Here is a 22,660-nt window from a genome sequence, read left to right on the forward strand (position 1 = left end):
CTGGTCAGGTTGGTAGACCACTAGCTAAAACCAGCCTGGCCATGCAGACCAGCTACTTCCAGCTTAAACCAGCTAAGACCAGCCAACCAGCCTAGGCTGGTTTTAGCTGTTTTTTTTTTTTTTTTTTCAGCAGGGTAACGTCAACAAAAACTATGTTTTCCAAAGCATTTCTGAAGCTGAAGTTCAAATCAGAAATATAACTGCTGATCAAAAGTTAAAGGTTAAAAGTGACGCCACCACCACTAAACCACATAACTCCATTGGCTCCTCAAACTGTCAGTCAAACCTCATTATTCCTCCTGCCTCTCTCGTCACTGAAGTGCAGCATGCATTTGGGAGCATCTCAGCTTGTTTGCAGTTTAAAGGTAAATAAAGAACTGTTGATTCAATAAGTACAATGTTTTCTTTATTGAAGAAATACTATAAAGGATAATGTTTTTTCTATTTGAGGAGCAGAGAAGAGTGCCTTAGTCTGGCATTTGTTTAGCGCTGAACTTTTATATTATTATATTTGATATAATAACAGAAAAACAGAGTGTCCACATAGTGACAGAAAACTGTATAACCTGCAAGTTCATGAAAACATAAATGTACTGCAAGTACTGCCTTTGATGTGGCGGTAATGTAATGATGGATGAAAAAACATTCGCTGGTCAAAAACTGTGTATTTGAACTTAATTATGGTGAACTGTTAATAATATAATGACACATGCCTATAGGCTTATTCATTTGTATGGTAACACTATATAATAAAAAATAATTTACTAATGTTAGCTAGTGTATTAACTAACATGAGCGAACAATGAACAATACATTCATTACACTATTAATTAATCTTTGTTAATGTTTGGTAAAGAAAATGCAGTTGTTCCCTGGTAGTTCATGTTTGTTCACAGTGCATTTAAGGAGAAGTTCATGTCCAGAACAAAAGTTTACAGATAATTTACTTGTCACCCAACATGTTCATGTTTTTCTTTTTTAAGTTGTGATGAAATTAGTTTTTTTTTTTTTTTGAGGAAAACATTCAGGGTTTTTTTTTTCAGTTAGGGTGTCGAAAAACATCTGATTTTTTCATCCAACTTACATCACTGTTTTACCTTTTTTTTTTTTTGTAAAAGGTGTTTGATCTTCTTTGCTGCAGAAGTACCGACCCAGTGTTTACAAAATGAAAATGCAATGTATGATGAATGTGAAGTTGGAGGAAAAACTGTAAATTATCTATAAACTGTGATTATCTGTAAAAGTACATAGTCCATTATCTGTACATTTTTTGTTCTGGAAGTGAACCTCTCCTTTAATGTTAACAAAACAACTTTTAAATTTTAATAAAACATAAGTAAATGTTTAAATTAACATTTAAGATTAATAAACCCTGCAGATCTATTGCTAACTCTTCATATGTTAAGTACATTGGTTAATATTGTTAACTAATGAACCTTATTGTGAGTATTACCATTTATATAAATGTATCTGTAAACAATAAAGCCACAAGAGCAACTACCAATTGGTAGCCCTGAACATTATACTGTTTTTGGTTTCCAAATTGGTTTGGACCAGTTGTTGAATAAACAAACAGAACTAAACTATTATGCCTGTCTATATCTGTTTGACCGACAGTTTTATTGATCACTGAGAGAGCACTGACTTGGTATGATGTTGATTCAAAATAAAAAATGACATTTTAAAAAATAGTGTAGATGTATTAAACTACTTTTGCCATGGTGCTGTAGCTTAGCTTGCTACATTTCCCAGTGCTGTAGCTTTGATGTAGTGAAGTTTAGTAGTTTCACTGATGATCCAGAAACAATACCAAACCCAGGATAGAGCGGCTGAGTGAATGTTGTCTGGACTGTGTGGATGAGGCTCATTGTGTCAGAAATGCTGTAGAAGGACAGAGTTCCTGCACTCACATCCACATACACTCCTATTTTATAGCTGATAGACTCTACAGGGAGAAAAGTCTCTACCTTATTGTGTCTAAATGAGTATCTGGAGCGAGAGCAGTACAAACTCCAGGACTGATCATTACATCCAAACACACATTCAACACCATCTCCCTTCCTGCTGATGCTCTTATATGACACTGAAATAAACACACGATATCCACTCCACTCAATCTCCCAGTAACAGCGTCCACACACACTCTCTCTACACAACACCTGATGCCAATATTTAAATCTGTCTGGATGATCAGGATATGACTGATCCTCTTCCACACGTGTCACCTTTCTGTTCTCCTCAGACAGTATGAAGTCAGTGTGTGCTGTGTTTGGATCCAGTGTGAGAAAACAGGCATCTGAACAAAAAACAGAGACATTTATAAAACAACAATCACTAAAGCTTTGTCTGTGTGTGAGAGTGTTTGTGTTTGTAGACGTACATTTCTTCAGTCCTGCTGTAATCCTGGATTCTCCTCCATGATCCACACTGTAAAACACAGTCACAGTTAATAATTGCAAAATCAAATTATATTTTCAATTATAATTTTGACTTGATTTGATCTTTTTCAGTTGTTTCACAGAGACTAAACTAGTCTCACACATAGCCATTCTGTACCATTTTTTCCCCCTGCACTTCACAAAAACTTGAATAAATCAACAGCTGCATCAAATGTTTAAAATGTTTAATGTTAAAATATAGCAGCTGAATTCCACAGTTTTACCCTGACAAAAACAGAGAAATACTGTAAGCCAAGTCATTTAGTGTAGGATAAGATGATGTAAGATGATTTTTCTCTTGACAAAAAATAACACAATATGACAAAATCTAATCTCAGCACTTTTGGTAAACACTGTTTATAATTTTGTCATTTCATATGAATGTCAGCATTAGTGAGATTTAGTCAGTCAAAATAGCTTTGAGGTTAAATGGTGTAATTTTTTAATTTAATCTATGACATTGCATTATATTTAATATTAAAGTTGTGTCTTTGTTAAAGAGGGATCTGTGAAAACATCAGTGTTTTTGGGATTGTTTAAATAAATATTATAGTACGGTTATTTTGTTAAAATTAGACCCCTGGGATAATAATGACAAAAAAATTACAAAATTTGCATTTAGATGCACACATATAATACTTACAGTCTCTAACTTCTGCCAGTATGTATTAACAAGTTTGATGACATCACCCTGCACTTCAGCTTCTCGTCAAACTTCCTGTGCATTTTTTTTTTTTTTAATTTTTTAGTTTTTTTTATTTTAAGACTGTACATTTTGGGGTGAAAGAAGTCCGGTTTTGTGTTTTGTGACATGAACTGCCACAGCATGCACATAGTCTGCTACAGTCCAAAGACACAGTAGCACAGAGTGGATATGTGTGAATCTGCGCAGACCACAAAACATATCAGAGCCACTTGATTTATACACAGAATGCTATATTTTCAGGTGATATGGATGAGACAAACAGCACTAATGAGTAGAAGAGATAACAGTGCCATTTACCAACATAAATGACACACTTTTTAAACTACACATCATCAGCATCATTATAATCATTAGCTATGTTTCCATCCAAAGATGCGAATTTAACTTATAAACATTTATAAACACAAAACATTTGCAAGTAAAGCACCAGCTAGTCAAAGAGAACAAATTTAGCACTTCCTGATAAACTCGCACTAAATATCACTAAAAATATAGGAGAAGACTCTCAATGTAATTACCAAATTTTACATTGGTAAATGTTTCCATTGTAGTTTGTGCACATTTTTTTATATTGGATAAAAAGTTCATCCTACTCAGTTGTGTGCATACGTTTTTTTTATGCACATTTTTAGAATTTCTGCACATCTTGTCATTTCCATCCAGTGTTTTTTTTTTTTTTTGTTTTTTGTTTTTGTTTAATGCGATATGCATATAAAAATAGGTGCGAAATGAACAAAATGCCAATGTTATCATGGTCACATAACGATATGAAACATATGAAAAGGTCTTTCAGGCAAAATGTGTAGTTTTTAACCCTTTAATGCATGAATGTTTCGCCAATCATTATTACATATTCGGGTCTTTAGCGACCCGGACCTATATATCCAGCACGGATGAATCTTTAACTTCTACTTTCTGCCATTGTTCTGACATGGAGGTGGAGTCAAGGGACTGGGGTGTTGTACAACAGGCCTGGGCATGCCTCTCTGGAAGTTTAGGTCATCAGCCTGAGACAAAGATCACAACTGATTAAGGCACTGTTTTTGAGCAGAGGTATGTGGATGGATAATTTCCTTTTATTCACTAGCATTAAAACATACATTGTTTAGTTTTATTAACTATATGTATATTAATACAGTTTACTCAAGTTAAAGAAGCTGCTAACATGAACATCTGCTGTTTATTTCTTTCAGTGTGCACACTTTTATAGGATTAAAATGTATATTGTTTGGTTTTGTTAGCTAGGTGTATATTAACAATGTTTGTTAAAACAGTGGTAGTGTAATGGAGCGAATGAGATGTGAAGCGGGCGGATCCAAGTGCAAGCTTTTGTTGAATTGAGACATGGTAATACAACAGGCAGGGTCATCAGCAAACAGGTACAGTACAGGCAAGACACGAGAGTAATCCAGGGATAGGTGAGGGTCAGTTGGTGCAAATGTGATCTAAGGGGCGAGGAAAAAGGATAATCCACACAGACTAGACTAGACTAGACTAGAAAAAGACTTAACTAGACTAAAGGATCTATGAAATACTGGGAGAGGCTCCGTAATGTAGCTAACACAAGGAGAGTGTTAAAACGAAAACCCATGGCGAAAATCTTCTGGGCAAATACGTGTAATGTTATATACCCCAAGTATACACACATACACACACATACACACTGAGAAGTTAAAATAATAAAACCAAAAATGTCCTACTAGACATACTTCAGTTTGTCCAATGAGCAGTTTGAGTCCTCCAGTTTTTCAGAGAGCAGCTTGACTCCTAAATCTCCTGGGTGATTGTAGCTCAGATCCAGCTCTCTCAGGTGTGAGGGATTTGCACTCAGAGCTGAAGACACATATCTGAATCCTTTTTCTGTCACCATACAGCCAGACAATCTACAAATACAACAATAGACCACAAGACGTCAGTTTGACAATCAGACATATTTTTCACATGTTTATAGCCATTTAAGCCATTAATTATTCCTATATGGTCATGTCTTTTAGGTTTTGTGTCCACAAATCCACAAAATAGCCTCATGGGCAGTTTGTTGACATGTAGCAGCATTGCACTTTGGCCATCCCGAGTTCAAGTCCTGGTTCGACTACCTTTCCTCACCCCCTCGCTTCCTGTCTACAATACTGTCCTATCACAATACAGACATAAAAAACACCAAAATAATCTAATATATTGCAGCTGGATAAGCTAATATATTACACATATTAAACATGTCATGATAAATCTCCTTATTAATATTCATTTTGTCATTGTTTCTGTTCATTTTGTTGAATGAATTAGATTTGTCCCAAATGTTTTGAATGTATCTCTTAAATAAACTAATAAGAATTTGCATGCAAATTCAAAAACAGATGCCATGCAACAAAACATTAAAACAAATCTGCAGAAGAGATCTCCAAAAAGAGCAAACAACACCCCCTTGCTGAATTACGACCCCCTTCCTCTCTCTCCTCTCCCCTCCCTGCATCTCACTCTTCTTCCACCAAAGCAAGAATATCCATATACCATGTGTGTTATATTTTGTGAATATGTTGTTTTTCCCCTTCATGTTTGGTATCAATCTAAAGGTCTCTGTGTGTTTGGTAAAATGGTCTCAATTTCACAGCAGTCACTTGTATTATGAGGAAGATTGAACATTTTTGTAGAATTGTGTTTTGCTGCTGAGGGGTGTGTTTTCCCCTTAGGGTCGGGTGAAAATCTCCAGCCAGGTGTGACCCTGGGTCGCGAGATCTCCTGACAAACCAAAAGGGCTTTATGTTTTTACAACTGATTGAAAGATTTGTTTGTTCTGGTCTGGGTATATAAGCGAAGTGACAAAACACTACTTTGGGATTCTGTATTCAGAAGAACCCCCACACTGTGTGTGAGAGTCTCTGGAGCTTTGCATCCAAGTCTCTCACATGCTGCTGTGTACCCCCTGTGGTCAGGTATGCATCTCTGTGGAGTTCTGAGTAAGCCTCTAGAGGGAGCTCTTATATGTGTGTTAAGGATGAGAGAATGAGGAAGGAGAGTAGTACATGCTGAGCTGTGAATAAAGGATTACACAGAGTTCCAGACAAAGAGTGTATTTGATTTTACTACAGACACTCAACAATCTCCCACTCTTTATCTGAGTAATTAGATTTATCTTTATCTAGATTTATCTTTGAGTAATTGATGTTATGTATTTATCTGAATTGGAACTGAATTTACTTCTGAATTGGATTCTCATTGTTTAATTGTATAATTGGCATAATACATTTTTACCTGACAAATAAATTGTTATATATTATATTTATATTTGATATCTCTTCTAAAATCATCATGACTAATAGATCATGTAGATCTAAATTCCTGACCAGGATAGAACAAACTGAAGGCTCAGGACTGAATGGAGCAGTAGGCACATCATCTGAAACCTGATTTGTGTCTATCAGTGATGTTAGCAAGTTGTACAGGAGTAGACTAAGCAAACTACACTTTTTGTAAAAAGTAAGCAGTAGGCGACTGGCAAAAGGGGTATTAGTCACCTACAACCTCTGACTAAAATCAGACTGGTGAGTTTGTGATGGTATGATCCACAGAAAAGGCCAACGTTATTAAAGGAGTTATTAAAGGGATCATCGGATGCCCATTTTCCACAAGTTATAGATATGATTTCACATTGAACCTGCAAATGTAGAAACAACAGAAAAATAGTACATTTTATATATGTGTTTAATGGCATCTTTTTACTAAATAGCCTATTATTCAACTTTACAGTAGAATTGAGGCCATTATTTTGAACATTTAATAGGCTCTGAGATATATAACTTTTAATTTAAGTGATTTTAAAACAATCATTTACATAAACTATAAACTGTATATGCATAAACTATATAGATTATTCTTTATTCAAGCTACAAAAGTTAATGAGCAACTAGAGCAGTCTAGTGATGATTTCTTTTTCTTTTGTTGTTTGTTTTCTATCAATGACACTTTAGCAGGTTTCACTGTAAAATCAGCACTGTCTTTTTAAAACCTGACACACAAGATGCAAATCTGACACATTGTAACGTGGGGTTTTGTTTGTTGTTCATGTTTTCATGTCTTTTATTTGGAAGTTCAGCCATGTCCTTATCTAGTCATGTGATTCCCTTGCCCTCATGTTATCCTGCCATTAGGTGTGTTCTACTTAACGCAGCGCTGCACAGCTCGATCAAATTCTGACTTGAAGCAGTGGATGCCATTGGAAATTTTGTCTGACTTGAGACAGCACCGACACCACGTGACTGTCATGTGTGGCATCAAAGTACAGAGATAGCGATTCGAGAGCAGCCGGCTGACTCAGGCGGTGCAGTTTCTTCAGAGCGGCTGCGGGAGGTCTGATGGCGACACAGCAGTTTCGAGATTGGCCAGATTCACCGCATGACAACTATCATGTGTGTTTTGAGTTTGTTCCAACATCCTCAAGTCCGATAATTCTCATAAATCTGTGTTTTACTGTAGTCGCAATGTTGTATTGAGTTATGTTTCTCATAAAACACTGATAAAAACATATAACATCACTTTTTACTATTTAAATAGAATATGTTTATGTTGAACATTATTCTTGTTCAGGTGGCGCTGTATTAAGCAGTATATGAAAAGTGTTCTGTTGCTCATGAAAACGCTTTTGAAATGTCTGTGTATTTGACAAATATTGCATTTAATTCACCTTATCTGTGACAGAGTAAGCAAACACAGCGAGAGCGTCTCTAACGAGAGCAGAAAGTGTCCGACTTGACGCCTCCGTTTTACAACTCCCCCTGCGACTGCTCTCAGCTACTCTTGTTGATCGCCGTCTGTAGCTGTAGTTCATGTCGAACACACCTATTGGTTCCCTTGTTCAATGTGTCATGTTCTGATTGGTTGTTCTAGTCATGTGTCTTGTTTCTCATTGGTTAGTTTGTGTCATGTGACCCTGATTGTTTGATATATGAAGAATTCAGATGCAAAACCAGCTAAATCCATCTCACGTATTTCTTTAAAATGAGCATTTCTTTCTGGCTTCTTTGTATAGGTTTCTATGTAAGTACTGGTACTTCTGATTGGGCTGAGGCTGGAATTTAACGAGTTTGAAGTAAAAGTATTTGATGGACATATAATATGTGTCAGGAGCATTCACTCAGTATCATTATCTCATTTTTGACCGAGATGGCTTTTAGCTGGTTTTGCATCTGAACTCTTTATATATATCCCTCATGTAGCCATTGTTCCTTGTTATGTATGTATGTTATAACCTGCTGTTGGTGAGTTTCTGTTTTTGTTCAAGTCTGTACATGCCTAACCATGTCTACTCATGCCAAGTCAAGTCTGTTTATGTTAAGTTTGTTCAAGTCAAGTCAAGTCTCATCTCTGTTTGGATTATGTTTGCATTTTGGGTTACTTCACTGTTTCAAAAAACTGCACTTGGGTTCATCCTAAACTCGCCTTAGTGGACATTCGTTACAGAATACACAACCGCAAAAATGAATCCAGCAGTTGCACTTCTGCAGTTACATCAAGGCTATCGGGCGATTGAAGATTATGTGGCAGACTTTTGTGAACTGTGTGACCAGGTGTGTTTCAACGACATTGCCCTTAAAAATTAACAAAAGAACATCAGTTTAATGCCACTACATTCTGCACTGGTTACATAATATATTGACTACGATTGAGTGGATCTGCTTTCACTGTGGGGATTGTGAATGAGGGACCCAACAAACCAGCAGTAGCCACCATGTAGGGCTGCATGTTTATGACAAAAATCATAATTGTCGATTATTCCCTTGAAATTGTAACTGCGATTATTAATTATGATTATCACAATTTACATTGAACAATGTTTTGAATAGATTTATACTATTGTTTGAAGCAACGGCATGCCACATTTTTATATATAGTTTCTTCTTTGAACATAGAAAAGTAAAAATGTAAAAATTAAAACAATGAGGAAAAAACCCTTAAGATAACCTGTAGGAAAAACTCACACACTCACTCTCTCCCACGCACACTCACCCACCCACACTGCTTTTTAAAAAAGCAGAATAATGTAAGTGGATTTTTTTTTTTATGTAATTGTGCCTTTGAATGTTTAGATAATTGTGGAATCTGTAATTGCAATCACAATTAGAAATTTGTTTAACTGTGCAGCCCTACCACCATGCCAGCCAAGCCAAAGCCTGCCCATGTCATGCCTGCTACTCCAGGGCCTGCTAACATCATGCCTGCAAAGCCAAAGCCTATTCTGCTGCTCCAAGTAAGGTAATACAACAACTAATTCTGCTGATAATAACAATATTTCAGTCATGACAACTTTCAGATAATTTAACTAGTAATATACACCAATCAGGCATAGCATTATGATAAGCTTACTAATATTGTGTTGGTCCCCCTTTTGCAGCCAAAACAGCCCTGACCTGTTGAGGCATGGTGCTAGATACCACAGCACACCTTCAGGGATTCACCTTCTAGTGGAGTCCAAGATGTTAGCAGCAGATCCTTTAGGTCCTGTAAGTTGTGAGGGGCCTCCATGGATCAGACTTGTTTGTTCAGCACATCTCACAGATGGCAGGACACAAGGTTGCCCAGCAGAACATTGCCCAAAGCTTTACACTACCTGTGCCAGCTTAATGCTTCCCATAGTGCATCCTGGTGCCATGTGTTCCCCAGGTAAGTGATGTGCATGCACCCGGACATCCATCTGATGTAAGAAAACATGATTCATCATACCAGGCCAACTTCTTCTATTGTTCCATGGTCCAGTTTTGATACTCACGTGCCCACTCTTGGTGGTTTCGGTGGTGGACGGGGTCAGCATGGTCACAATGGCTTGTCTGCTGTATATACAACAAACTGTGATGCACTGTGTATTCTGACACCTTTCCATCAGAATAAGCATTAACTTCTTAAGCAATTTGAGCTACAGTATCTCAGATGTTGGATCAGACCACACGGAGTAGCCTTTGCTTCCGACGTGCATCAATGAGCCTTGACCGCCCATAAATCTGTCGCTGGCAAGAGTTGCAGTTTTGGAGATGCTCTGACCCATTCGTCTAGCCATCACAATTTGGCCCTTCTCAAACTCCAAATCCTTACGCTTGTCCATTTTTCCTGATTCTAACTCATCAGCTTTGAAGACAAAAAGTTCACTTGCTGCCTAATATATCACACCCACTAACAGGTGGGGTGTTGAAGAGATGATCAGTGTTATTCACTTCACCTGTCAGTGGTCATGATGTTATGCCTGATTGGTGTACATGGCAACATTAATGTGTTTGGTCTTGGTGGAACAGATCTGCTATGCTGCTGCTGCTGCTGCGGCAGAGCAAGTACTGAGACTCCACTTGCAAATACAACCACAGACATGCTGCTGTGTTACATATTGCTGATACAACATAAATGAAATAACCCCCCAACAAAGCAGGAGACACACACACATGGATAATACAAGCCAATATATATACATGATGCTGCGTGTAAGAATATAAAGATAAAAGATAAAAACCGCAACAACCACCTGAAACAAAATATAATTTAATAATAATTGAATAAGTCATTTGATAATTGTCAGTGACATAACTTTTATATACTCTCATTTGTATCTTAAAGCTATTTATAAAAAGAGTGTTCCTCAGACGTTCCGTGTAGCTGAAATGAACTGCACACTCAGCATTTCTAAGCCACTCAAAGACACTGAAAGTACTGGATCACAAGCTGCTTACATGTTAATTTATTTGACTGAAACCATTTACCTCAGAATTTCCAGCTGACAGTTTGGACTTTTCAGTCCATCAGAAAGAATCTTCACCCCAGAATCGTTCAGGTCATTGTTACTCAGGTCCAGTTCTTTCAGGACAGTGTTTGAGGATTGTAGAACTGAAGACAAACTTTTACAGGACTGAGCAGTCAGATTACATCCGCATAGCCTGTGTAAAGAACAAATAGCAATATAATGTGTTTACTTATTGTGTTGACTATTGTGATGACTTTCAAAAACCTTTGACTGCAATGTTTCCCACTCATTATCCCTCTGGGGTCGACAAACATGCCAGTTTTGTGGCTTTTTTTTTTTCCCTAATAACCTCTAAAGGAACTTAAATTACTCCATCATTTTTAATTGTACAGATAAGAGCAATACAATCGTGGCCAAAAGTTTTGAGAATTACAGAAATATTGGAAATTGGAAAAGTTGCTGCTTAAGTTTTTATAATGGCAATTTGCATATACTCCAGAATGTTATGAAGACTGATCAGATGAATTGCATAGTCCTTCTTTGCCATGAAAATTAACTTGATCCCAAAAAAAACTTTCCACTGCATTTCATTGCTGTCATTAAAGGACCTGCTGAGATTATTTCAGTAATCGTCTTGTTAACCAGGTGAGAATGTTGACGAGCACAAGGCTGGAGATCATTATGTCAGGCTGATTGGGTTAGAATGGCAGACTTGAAATTGTAAAAAGGAGGGTGATGCTTGAAATCAGTGTTCTTCCATTGTTAACCATGGTGACCTGCAAAGAAACGCGTGCAGCCATCATTGCGTTGCATAAAAATGGCTTCACAGGCAAGGATATTGTGGCTACTAAGATTGCACCTAAATCAACAATTTATAGGATCATCAAGAACTTCAAGGAAAGAGGTTCAATTCTTGTTAAGGCGGCTTCAGGGTGTCCAAGAAAGTCCAGCAAGCGCCAGGATCGTCTTCTAAAGAGGATTCAGCTGCGGGATCGGAGTGCCACCAGTGCAGAGCTTGCTCAGGAATGGCAGCAGGCAGGTGTGAGCGCATCTGCACGCACAGTGAGGCGAAGACTTTTGGAAGATGGCCTGGTGTCAAGAAGGGCAGCAAAGAAGCCACTTCTCTCCAAAAAAAACATCAGGGACAGATTGATCTTCTGCAAAAAGTATGGTGAATGGACTGCTGAGGACTGGGGCAAAGTCATATTCTCCGATGAAGCCTCTTTCCGATTATTTGGGGCATCTGGAAAAAGGCTTGTCCGGAGAAAAAAAAAGGTGAGCGCTACCATCAGTCCTGTGTCATGCCAACAGTAAAGCATCCTGAGACCATTCATGTGTGGGGTTGCTTCTCATCCAAGGGAGTGGGCTCACTCACAATTTTGCCCAAAACACAGCCATGAATAAAGAATGGTACCAAAACACCCTCCAACAGCAACTTCTTCCAACAATCCAACAACAGTTTGGTGAAGAACAATGCATTTTCCAGCACGATGGAGCACCGTGCCATAAGGCAAAAGTGATAACTAAGTGGCTCGGGGACCAAAACGTTGAAATTTTGGGTCCATGGCCTGGAAACTCCCCAGATCTTAATCCCATTGAGAACTTGTGGTCAATCCTCAAGAGGCAGGTGGACAAACAAAAACCCACTCATTCTGACAAACTCCAAGAAGTGATTATGAAAGAATGGGTTGCTATCAGTCAGGATTTGGCCCAGAAGTTGTTTGAGAGCATGCCCAGTCGAATTGCAGAGGTCCTGAAAAGAAGGGCCAACACTGCAAATACTGACTCTTTGCATAAATGTCATGTAATTCTCGATAAAAGCCTTTGAAACGTATGAAGTGCTTGTAATTATATTTCAGTACATCACAGAAACAACTGAAACAAAGATCTAAAAGCAGTTTAGCAGCAAACTTTGTGAAAACTAATATTTGTGTCATTCTCAAAACTTTTGGCCACGACTGTACATGATACAGATCTATAAAGGGTCTACTAAAGGGTCTATAAGGCAGACTATAAAGGGTATGCCTTTGTAAAATAAAGAAAACAAACAGGGTGCGCTTTCTGTTTTTTTCTGTCTCCATGAACTGCTCTCTGAAACGTGTCACAAAAATGAACCAAAACAGTAAATTCTTGAGACACAGACATGAGAGGATAAATCTATAGAAGGCTTGAAGTGTCTACTTTTAAAAGAAGTAAGTCATGTCAAAAACAAATATTTCCTGTTAAAGTAATCAGTAAAGTCCATGTGAAACCAACATGATGTACAGTCTTTACTGTCTGAGCTCATTATATCTAATTTGATCATGTCCACGAGCCGATTGGCTATTGAAATGACAATCGTCCATGTGAGACGTGCCAACATATAAACACCCACATCACCTCCATAAACAAAGCAGCAAGACTTTTTATCAAGTTCATCTCGGCTACTTTTCATTTCTGGAAGAAGATGCGCTAAGAGGACTAAGACAGAATTGACCTCAGAAGAAGACTTAAAAAGGATGATAAAAAATGGGTCAAATTCGAGTACAACAAAAGCCCTTGTTAAATTACCACTGCTCAGAATACATATTGTCTCAATCTACAGGTCCCAGTTGTTCAAAAAGTGTATTGTAGATCAAAATGATTCAGTAATGCACAGTAATACAAAATTCAGATTCAATTAATGATTCAGATGACCAAATCCAAATTACAATTACTCTGAATCAAAATATAGGCTATAGATATATGAAAAACAAACAGTAAACACTGATCATGGGGTGTTTTACCATGTTTTGAAGTTTTTCATTTGAAGAGACAGAAAATGTCTCAGATTTTGACTGCAATGGGGAAGGTCATCAGTGTTATCACTGTCTGAAGCATGTGTGCAAACACAACAATTGAACTGTCCAACAACAGTCTGTAGCCAGGTTTCTATCCAAAGATTTTTGTGAAAAAATATGTAAAGCCTTAAAATGTAGTTGATGGAAATGCCATTTATCAATAAAATTTCTCAAGTGTTGACACAATCTTTTTCCATTTAACTTTAGCACATAAATTCTATATCAATAGTTTAAATGTAGCCAAAAATGTGTTTGAAAACACTTTTTGTCAAGAAAAGGGGCTTTAACAAAATGAATGTGGTGTCACATGACAGAATTAGCCTATAGGCAGCTCACGTTAAAGCACAGTTTCTCTGTAGTTCAAAAGCACATTAAATCATGTTCATATTACTAGATTGTATCCAAAATTATTTTATATATGGTAAGCAAAAGATGAGTTACCTTTCAAATATATATATCTTAATTTGATGTTCCTTTTAAGTTAAAATGTATTAATTTTGTACAAAAAGTCCAAAATTTTACATTAATTTTTGGCTTGTTAGCATATGTTGTAATTCTTGTTCTTAGTTCTGTTCTACCATTAAATGTAAAGGATTTGTTGTGGAGTGAGGGGAAGTAAAATAGCATTGTTTTTCAATATGTTTGACTGACTGTATTTTATTATAACAATGAACAGGATCCGTTGTCAAGTTAGAAATGCTTAATTGTGTGCCAGAGGCACTGGCACCATCACTTGATTCAGGCTCTAAAGCTGGACAGAACTGCTTATATTTACAGACAGCCTTTTTAAGGACAGAACTGCTGAATTCTTTGTAATAATAATAATAATAATACTACTTTTTTTTTCAACTGTTATCCCTGGCTAATGGTTTTTTTTAGATAACTGTGCTAGTTTTATATACTATACCTTCTCACTTAATAACATTTAAAGCAATGTATAGCCACACAGCCACACATCTTTGACACCACAATAACCCAACCTTTTCAGATATGAAAAAAATATGAATGATAAACTGAAACCAGCTACAATTAAAAGAGAATGTGAACATTTTGCAAATTCCTGTCAACACACCTTTTCTGCTCACTACCAGAAATGTGATTATGTGAGATTATTCCACATTTTGTAGTTTTGGTTTAAAAAAAAAGGCTAGAAATCATAAATATGGTGTTAAGGTGAGTAATCATTTTTAGTGTTACTTACTGAGCTGATCTGGATTCTTTAATCACAGGTAGCAGCTTCTGAAGAACTTTATCTGCTTTCATTTGTGCTCCAATAAACTGTTTTAGATCAAAAACATCCATCTTCTGCTCTGATGTCAGCAACACATAAACCAGAGCTGACCACTGTGAAGAGGAGAGTTTGGCTTCCCTTATTTCTCCAGATTTCACATAATCTTGAATCTCCTGCATCAGTGAATCATCACCCAGTTCATTCAGACAGTGAAACAGATTGATTGATTTCTCTGGAGAACGATTCTCCCTGATCATCTGTTTGATGTACTGAACTGTTTCCTCTTTGTTGTAGGAGCAGCTTCCTGTCTGTGTCAGTAGTTTTCGTAAAGGAGTCTGATTGGACTCCACTGAAAGACCCAGAAAGAAACGCAGGAAAAGATCCAGATGTCCATTCTTACTCTGTAAAGCCTCATCCACAGCTCTCTGATGCAGCTCAAATAATGAATTATATTTCTTCTGGTTAAAAATCTTAGACAACAGACTTTGTTTGTTTTGGTCAAATACGTTTGTCTTCTTGTATGTAAAGGAGAGGTGCACATATAGAGCTGCTAGATGTTCCTGAAGGCTCAGATGAACAAAGCAGAAGACTTTCCCCTGATACAAGCCCAACTCCTCTCTGAAGATCTGAGTGCACAATCCTGAGTACACTGATGCTTCTGTCACATCAATGCCACACTCTCTCAGGTCTTCATCATAGAAGATCAGGTTTCCTTTCACAAGCTGCTGAAAAGCCAGTTTCCCCAGTTTGAGGATCATGTCTTCATCTTTCATGTTCTTCTCATAGTCCTTCTTATGTGTGATGTTGGTCTGAATGATCAGGAAGTGTGTGTACATTTGAGTGAGAGTCTTGGGAATCTCTCCACTCTCTGCTTGACTCAACATCTTCTCTAGAACAGCGGCTGAGATCCAGCAAAACACTGGGATGTGGCACATGATAAAGAGGCTCCTTGATGACTTCAGGTGTGAGATGATCCTGTTGGCCAGACTCTGATCACTGATTCTCTTCCTGAAATATTCCTCCTTCTGTGGCTCATTGAAGCCTTTTACTTCTGTCACTCGATGGACACAATCAGAGGGAATGAGATCAGCTGCTGCTGGTCTGGAGGTGATCCAGATGAGAGCAGAGGGAAGCAGATTCCCCACAATGAGGTTTATCAGCAGCACGTCCATTGAGGCTGATTCAGATATATTAGTCGGTTTGACTTTGCTCTTAAAATCCAGAGACAGACGACACTCATCCAGACCATCAAAGATGAACAACACTTTATATTCCTCAATGGATATTCCCATTTCTTTAGTTTCAGGAAAAAAGAAACTAAGAAGACCTGAAAGTGTTTTGTCCTTCATCAAGTTGAGCTCTCTGAAAGGAAGTGGAAATATGAGCTGGATGTCCTGATTCTCTTTCCCTTCAGCCCAGTCCAGGATGAACTTCTGCACAGAGACTGTTTTTCCAATGCCAGCGACTCCCTTTGTCAGCACAGTTCTGATGGGTTTGTCTTGTCCAGGTAAAAGTCTAAAGATGTCATTGCATTTGATGGCTGTGTCCTCTGTTGCTGCTCTCCTGGATTGTGTCTCAATCTGTCTCACCTCATGTTCATTATTGATCTCTCCACTCTCACTCTCTGTGATGTAGAGCTCTGTGTAGATCTCATTCAGCAGTGTTGGGTTTCCCTGTGTTGCTGTTCCCTCATACAGACACTCAAACCTTTTCATCAGATTAGTCCTAAATGCATTGAGCACTTCTTGGCTGTAAAATAATATTTCCACATTATTCCTCACAAGTTAATAAGCACAAATATCGTATATATTGTATATCATTTCTTCAAATCATATCTTACAAAAATGTTATACCTGGAACCAGGCCGTGTGTCTCCACTATCTAACTGTAATTGCTGAATCATAGATGTGTCACTCTTTATAGACACACAGCTGGACTCTGGTTCTGATCTCTTCTGATGAACTGAACTAAACAGCGAGAGATAAAAGTTAAGATTTTAAATTATTATGTGCAAAAAATCCTAATAGCACAATATAATAATCTCATACATTGTGTTTAAACTAAAATAGTGAACTGAACTGTGGTAATATATGATAATATAAATATTATATTAGAATAATATTTTATAGAGATATTTTACTTGAGACCACTGTTAAACTTTATTGGCTGACTCATAGAGTTGTCACTCTTCATAGACACACAGCTGGGCTCTGCTTCTGATCTCTTCTGATGAACTGGACTAAAACAGAGATCAAAGTTATTCAGGGGCCAGTTCCATAAACATAACCTCTATACTTAAGGGTTTAAGGGTGGGTTAAGGTGTAGAGGTAGGGTTGACAGTATACATATTGATGAAACTACATTAATTACAGTTGTAATTACAGGAAGGTATTTAATTAAACATAAGTGCAATGTAAAAAAATATGTACACAATAAATGCACTGTATTAAATAATACATTTTAAATGTTAGTACATAGTAGTTAAAGAAACAAAATGAAATGGGTACTATACATTTATCATAACAAATTCACTTTAAGCATTTTATAAACATTTCACGCACTGTGCTCATACATTAACTGTAAACTGACCTGTGATACAATATGAAATGTCATGCTTTAATCATATTCTATACAAATGTTATACCTGAGACCAGGATGTTTATCTCCACTCTTAAACCATATTGGATGACTCTTTACGGACTCTTTAGTCCTCTTTACGGACACACAGCCGAGCTCTGATTCTGATCTCTTCTGATGAAATGAACTAAAACAAAACAGATTTAATGCTTTATGATGAGAATAATATACTAATACAGTAAGATAATAATTGTAATATACTTAAAGTTTTTTTAAGTGCTTATGGAGCCTTTATGGTGTTATTTTTATCTTAAAAAAACAAACACTTTTTTTGTTCTAACATAAAATACTTTTTTAATGTTACAGTACCTATGTCCTTGAATTAAATCTTCATCTCCAGATGTTTGAGTTTCATCCATGATCTAAACAGTTTGATCTCCACTACTGACTGTAGGTGGAAGTGACAAAAAAGTGAGAAAAAAAAAAAGTCACAAAAACTGTTTCAATATTGTTATATAATCATCCTATTAAAAATATAAATATATTCTGCGTTGTAAAGAATTGATTCTTTCAGCACCATAGTGGCATTCCAGCAGATGATGTAGGATGTAGGTGTAGTGTGAGAAGTGACGAACATGGAAGCACAAAGGAGAGAGCAAAACAAAACACCATCAAAATCATAAATTACTAGTACAAAACTAGGATTTGTAAAGAAAAATATTGGAGGATTTCAATATAATGCATGAGGAGACTAGTTTTCATTTGCTGTAAACAAAACTTGGTTCTTGCATGACTAGCATATTTTAATTAAAGCTATTATTGTAGCTATTATTCATTATTATTATTTATTCATTATTATTGGACGCTATGCCTACATCATCTACTGAAACTCTCTTGTGGACATGTGTACGACAGTTAGCGGATCCTAGAGATGACGTTTTTCTAAGTTTTAAATAGGGATCTTATGGATATTTTGTTTTAGTACAAAATATTTTGTACTAAAACACATCTTCTCACTTCAGAAGACCTTTATTAACCCCCTGAAGCTGTGTGGAGCACTTTTTAGGATGGATGGACTCCCCATCCACTGCCACTATAAAAGTTGGAAGAGCCAGGACATTTTTTTAAATATAATTCTGATTGTATTCGTTTAAAGGAATAAACTCATATACATCTAGGATGGCTTGAGGGTGAGTGAGGCTAATTTTCATTTGTTTAATTTTCAGAATGATTCTGTATTAAGGCCACTGTTGCCGGATTGGACGATTTTGATAGCACATGTACGTCTGTAAGATGCCTGTTAAAGATCTCTTGATCTGGAAAGTATCTGCTGTGTACAAACATCTGGCAGACATCTGTAAGAAGTCAGTTTTAAACACATTCTAAATCATAAACATCTTAAAGACATCTAATAGACATCAATTTGACATCTGATAGGAAATGTCCAATAGACGTATTACAGATGAGCAAATACATCTTGCAGATGCCTTGCAGATGTAAATGCAAATATCAAATAGACATCTCTGAGATGTACGTGTGCTATCAGGAATGGAGAGTTCACAAAGAAACATTTGCTGAAAGATAAAGTGGTACTAGATCTGACTGCAGCTGCATCCCAAACATTAAGTGAAAGATTTCATAATGCTTTGTCTGGAAATTACCTTTGTCTTGGAATAACCTTTTTTTGAAAAAAATCATGTTGTCAAAACACTCACATGCAGTAGCGTGGGGATGTTGAAACTGTTTCCTATGCAATGACGTTAGCCAATTATAACAGTGACTGATTCCTGACACACCCCTTAAAAACAGGTTTTAGAAAGAGAGTCAGAATTTTTTTAAGGGCCACATATTTTTTATTTATTCATTATTATTTTTTGTGCAAACTTAATTAACATTATAAGTAAAGGAAGAGAGTCTTGTCTAGCGAAATGATCTGTCATTTTTGAAACAAATTTACAATTTATTTACTTTTTAACCTCAAGCGCTCATCTTGTCTCGTCTCTGCGATGCGCACGTGTAGTCTGTAATCCGGGCCAGTACAGTTAGGGTAGGTCGAAAAACGTACATCTTGTTTTCTTCCTCAATGTCAAAATCGGCCCAGATTGCTGTTTTACCTTTTTTTTTTTTTTTTTTTTTTTTTTTTTTTTTTTTGTAAAGGGCGTTTGATATTCTCGGCATGTTCACTTTGTCAACACTGGGTTGGTACTTCTGCAGCGATGTAGGTCGATTTTGCAGTTGGGAAAGAAAATGAGATGGGAGTTTTGTGACATATCCTAACTGAATTGACCATATTGAAATGGAAAAAAGAGTTCACACAGACTTAGACCAGACAAGCATTTGAGGTTAAAAAGTATATAAATTGTCAATTTGTGTCAAACATTACCAATCATTTTGCTAGATAAGACCCTTCTTCCTTGGCTGGGATCATTTAGAGCCATTTGAAGCTGCATTTAAACTACATTTTGGAAGTTCAAACTTGGGGGCACCTTTGAAGTCCACTATATGGAGAAAAAATTCTGGAATGTTTTCCTCAAGAAACAATTTTTTATCAACTGAAGAAAGAAAGACATGAACATCTTGGATGACAAGGGCGTGAGTAAATTATCTGTAAATTCTTGTTCTGGAACAAGACAATGCATGAGTAATATTTTTAACTGAATACATTTATTACATTTCATTTTACTTGCAGTGTAAAAGATAATCTTATAACACTAATCACAAAACATGAGAGTGCAACATATTTGCGATAGTTACTCATGTAACTTGTTACTCATGTAACATATTTGCGATAGTTACTCTTGTAACTTGAGTGTTTCATGATTAAATTAGTATTTTTGTTGCTAACTTACGTTAATAAGGAAGTGCCTTTGAGATTTTTTTTATTTTTACAATCTCTTTATTAACAATTTTAACAATTAACACAAAACCTTATAACGCTATCTCAGCTCATTAATAAAAAACAACTCATCATTAAGTACATAGCACAACCCAAAATCACAGCACCATTCAATCTTAAAAACATCAATTGCATTCATCAATTTATAATAATTAAAATCAACAACTCTTGATTTGATCATATTTTTAAAAACTGACACAATATGCTTTCCATTTCTCTGTTCTATTTCATCTTTCCTGGAAATATAAATTGCTAATTTAGCTTGACCAGCAACAAAATTCATCAACTGACATTTATATTTCTGTAGTCTGCTATATTTGACACCAAATATAAAACATTGTTTTGTGAAGAAAACTCCAAATAATGAAAATAAAGAAATTAAAAGATCAAAAAGTGGAGAAAGTCGTTTACAATCAATAAAACAATGAAATATTGTTTCTCTCTCTCTAAACAAAAAGGACACTTATTTATATTAGGATTCATTTTACACACAAATGCATTAACAGCTATGGCACCGTATAATATTCTCCATTGCAGATCCCCTACCCTTTTAGTCAATGGTGGTTTGTATAATATTCTCCATTCTGGTTTTACTCCCTCTGCCACTTCCAGTTTATCTCTCCATACTGTATCTACTTTATCTTTCAATATATGTTTATTAATTATTTTCACAATGCATCTATACGTCACCTTTCCTTTAACAGTACAAAAATCAACATTCTCATTTTCAGTCAAACATAACAGAGGACTATTAGACCTGAAATTCTCAAGATCAGGTACAATTCTGATTTCAGGAAAACAATCCTTAACATCAGGGAAAAAAAAAGACCCCGGATATAGTTCTCAAGCAAAGTTTTGGGTCATTCCAGCTGGAATCATCAAATTTTGGAAAAGTTCCCCACCTGACCTCCTCAGATTTGTCTGAAAAAAATCTATGTGATGGGTAATATGCCCAATAGATCATATACAAAATTTCAGATCTCTACTGTGCATACTTTTTTCACAAAAAAATCTGTAAAAAAGTTTGTTTTTTACCCCGTTTTGGCATCACAGTCTGAGTGACCATGTTCAGACTGAAATATCTCCAGAACTATTTGTGCCAGGTCCATGAAATTTTCTGGGCTAAGAGTCCTAGTCCAGAACTGCATGAATTACAACTCACAGCATTGTTACTGAATTTACACCTGAATGCTGGCCCTCTACTTTTCTTTGAAACTATTACTTTAAGGGTTTTCAGATGTCCATAGAAACCTCAATTTTCAATGTATAAGCATCAAACTTGGTAAATGGTCTGATATGTACCATGTCTTTCACATCCTTTGACATCAGACAATAGAGTCTGATGGATGTTGAGATATTAAGGTCCAAATATGGAAAAAAACTGATTTACACCAATGTTCAGAGCAATATTTCCCATGAATGACACCAGGTGTGAACATGAAACTTGTTTTTTTGAAAGAGCATATTGTTATTGATAAAATATAAAAAAATTAGGATGGGGTTTTGCCTAATTTTTCTGTAATGATTTTTTTTAAAACTCAGAGTTTCGTCACTGATCCTATTGTTCACTTTTGCTATTCAACTTGGTATGGGCATTTCAACAGAATTTATTAATGTTCCACTTATACAAAAAATACAAAACACAAAAAAAGTACTTCCAGACATGAGTCACTTTAATAATGTATACCACCAACACAAATAAATGTGTGACATAACAGTTACTGAAAGTTGTTCATGAAAGTGTCTGAATCCACAGTTTCATTTTCTTTTATGACATAGCATTGTCCAGTGGAAGTAACTGGCACATCAATTTTCATTTCATTTTATGATGTGCTGGAGAGGCACCCAACAGACATCTTCCCTTTTTGGCCAAAAGTAGCCTCTAGCTGGGCCATGGGGATGCAAAAAAAGCACTTGAATGTCTTGCTCTGTGTCAGAGACATCTCTGATGATACCAACCCACCATTGTCGGTCATATGCACAAGTAACATATTGTCCTGGGGCCATATCTGTGATGTGAAGGCCTTGTTCAACTGGGTCAACCTCAAAGTTGACATGGAATCCTGGTGTTCCTGATACTCGACTGACCTCAAAATTGATCATTGCTGACTGATTGACTGATTGATTGATTGATGCTAGATCTCATACCACCTGAATATTATTTTTTCTAATCAATATTGCCCTCCTTTCTCAATGAAAATGAATGTATTATTCACTGGATTGGGTGGAACATCAAGATTAGGTACTTATGTTGCATTCCATTGAATGTCGGT

The 22,660-nt window shown here is 36.4% G+C and overlaps 1 protein-coding gene across 1 annotated transcript; it reads right to left on the reverse strand.

Moving 5' to 3' along the window:
• Nucleotides 1-1,039: 1,039 nt before the first annotated feature.
• On the reverse strand, nucleotides 1,040-19,313 carry LOC127160275 (NLR family CARD domain-containing protein 3). The gene is made up of 10 exons (XM_051102937.1): nucleotides 19,207-19,313; nucleotides 17,861-17,939; nucleotides 17,559-17,678; nucleotides 17,055-17,153; nucleotides 16,768-16,881; nucleotides 14,885-16,663; nucleotides 10,884-11,057; nucleotides 4,854-5,027; nucleotides 2,381-2,427; nucleotides 1,040-2,296 (listed from the first exon to the last, which is right to left on the reverse strand). Exons 2-10 carry the CDS (start codon nucleotides 17,908-17,910, stop codon nucleotides 1,740-1,742), a joined length of 3,114 nt encoding a protein of 1,037 aa, XP_050958894.1. The 5' UTR covers nucleotides 17,911-17,939; nucleotides 19,207-19,313; the 3' UTR covers nucleotides 1,040-1,739.
• Between the last annotated feature and the right edge of the window lie 3,347 nt (nucleotides 19,314-22,660).

The sequence above is a fragment of the Labeo rohita genome, unplaced genomic scaffold (genome assembly GCF_022985175.1).
Source record: "Labeo rohita strain BAU-BD-2019 unplaced genomic scaffold, IGBB_LRoh.1.0 scaffold_312, whole genome shotgun sequence".
Lineage (NCBI taxonomy): Eukaryota > Metazoa > Chordata > Actinopteri > Cypriniformes > Cyprinidae > Labeo > Labeo rohita.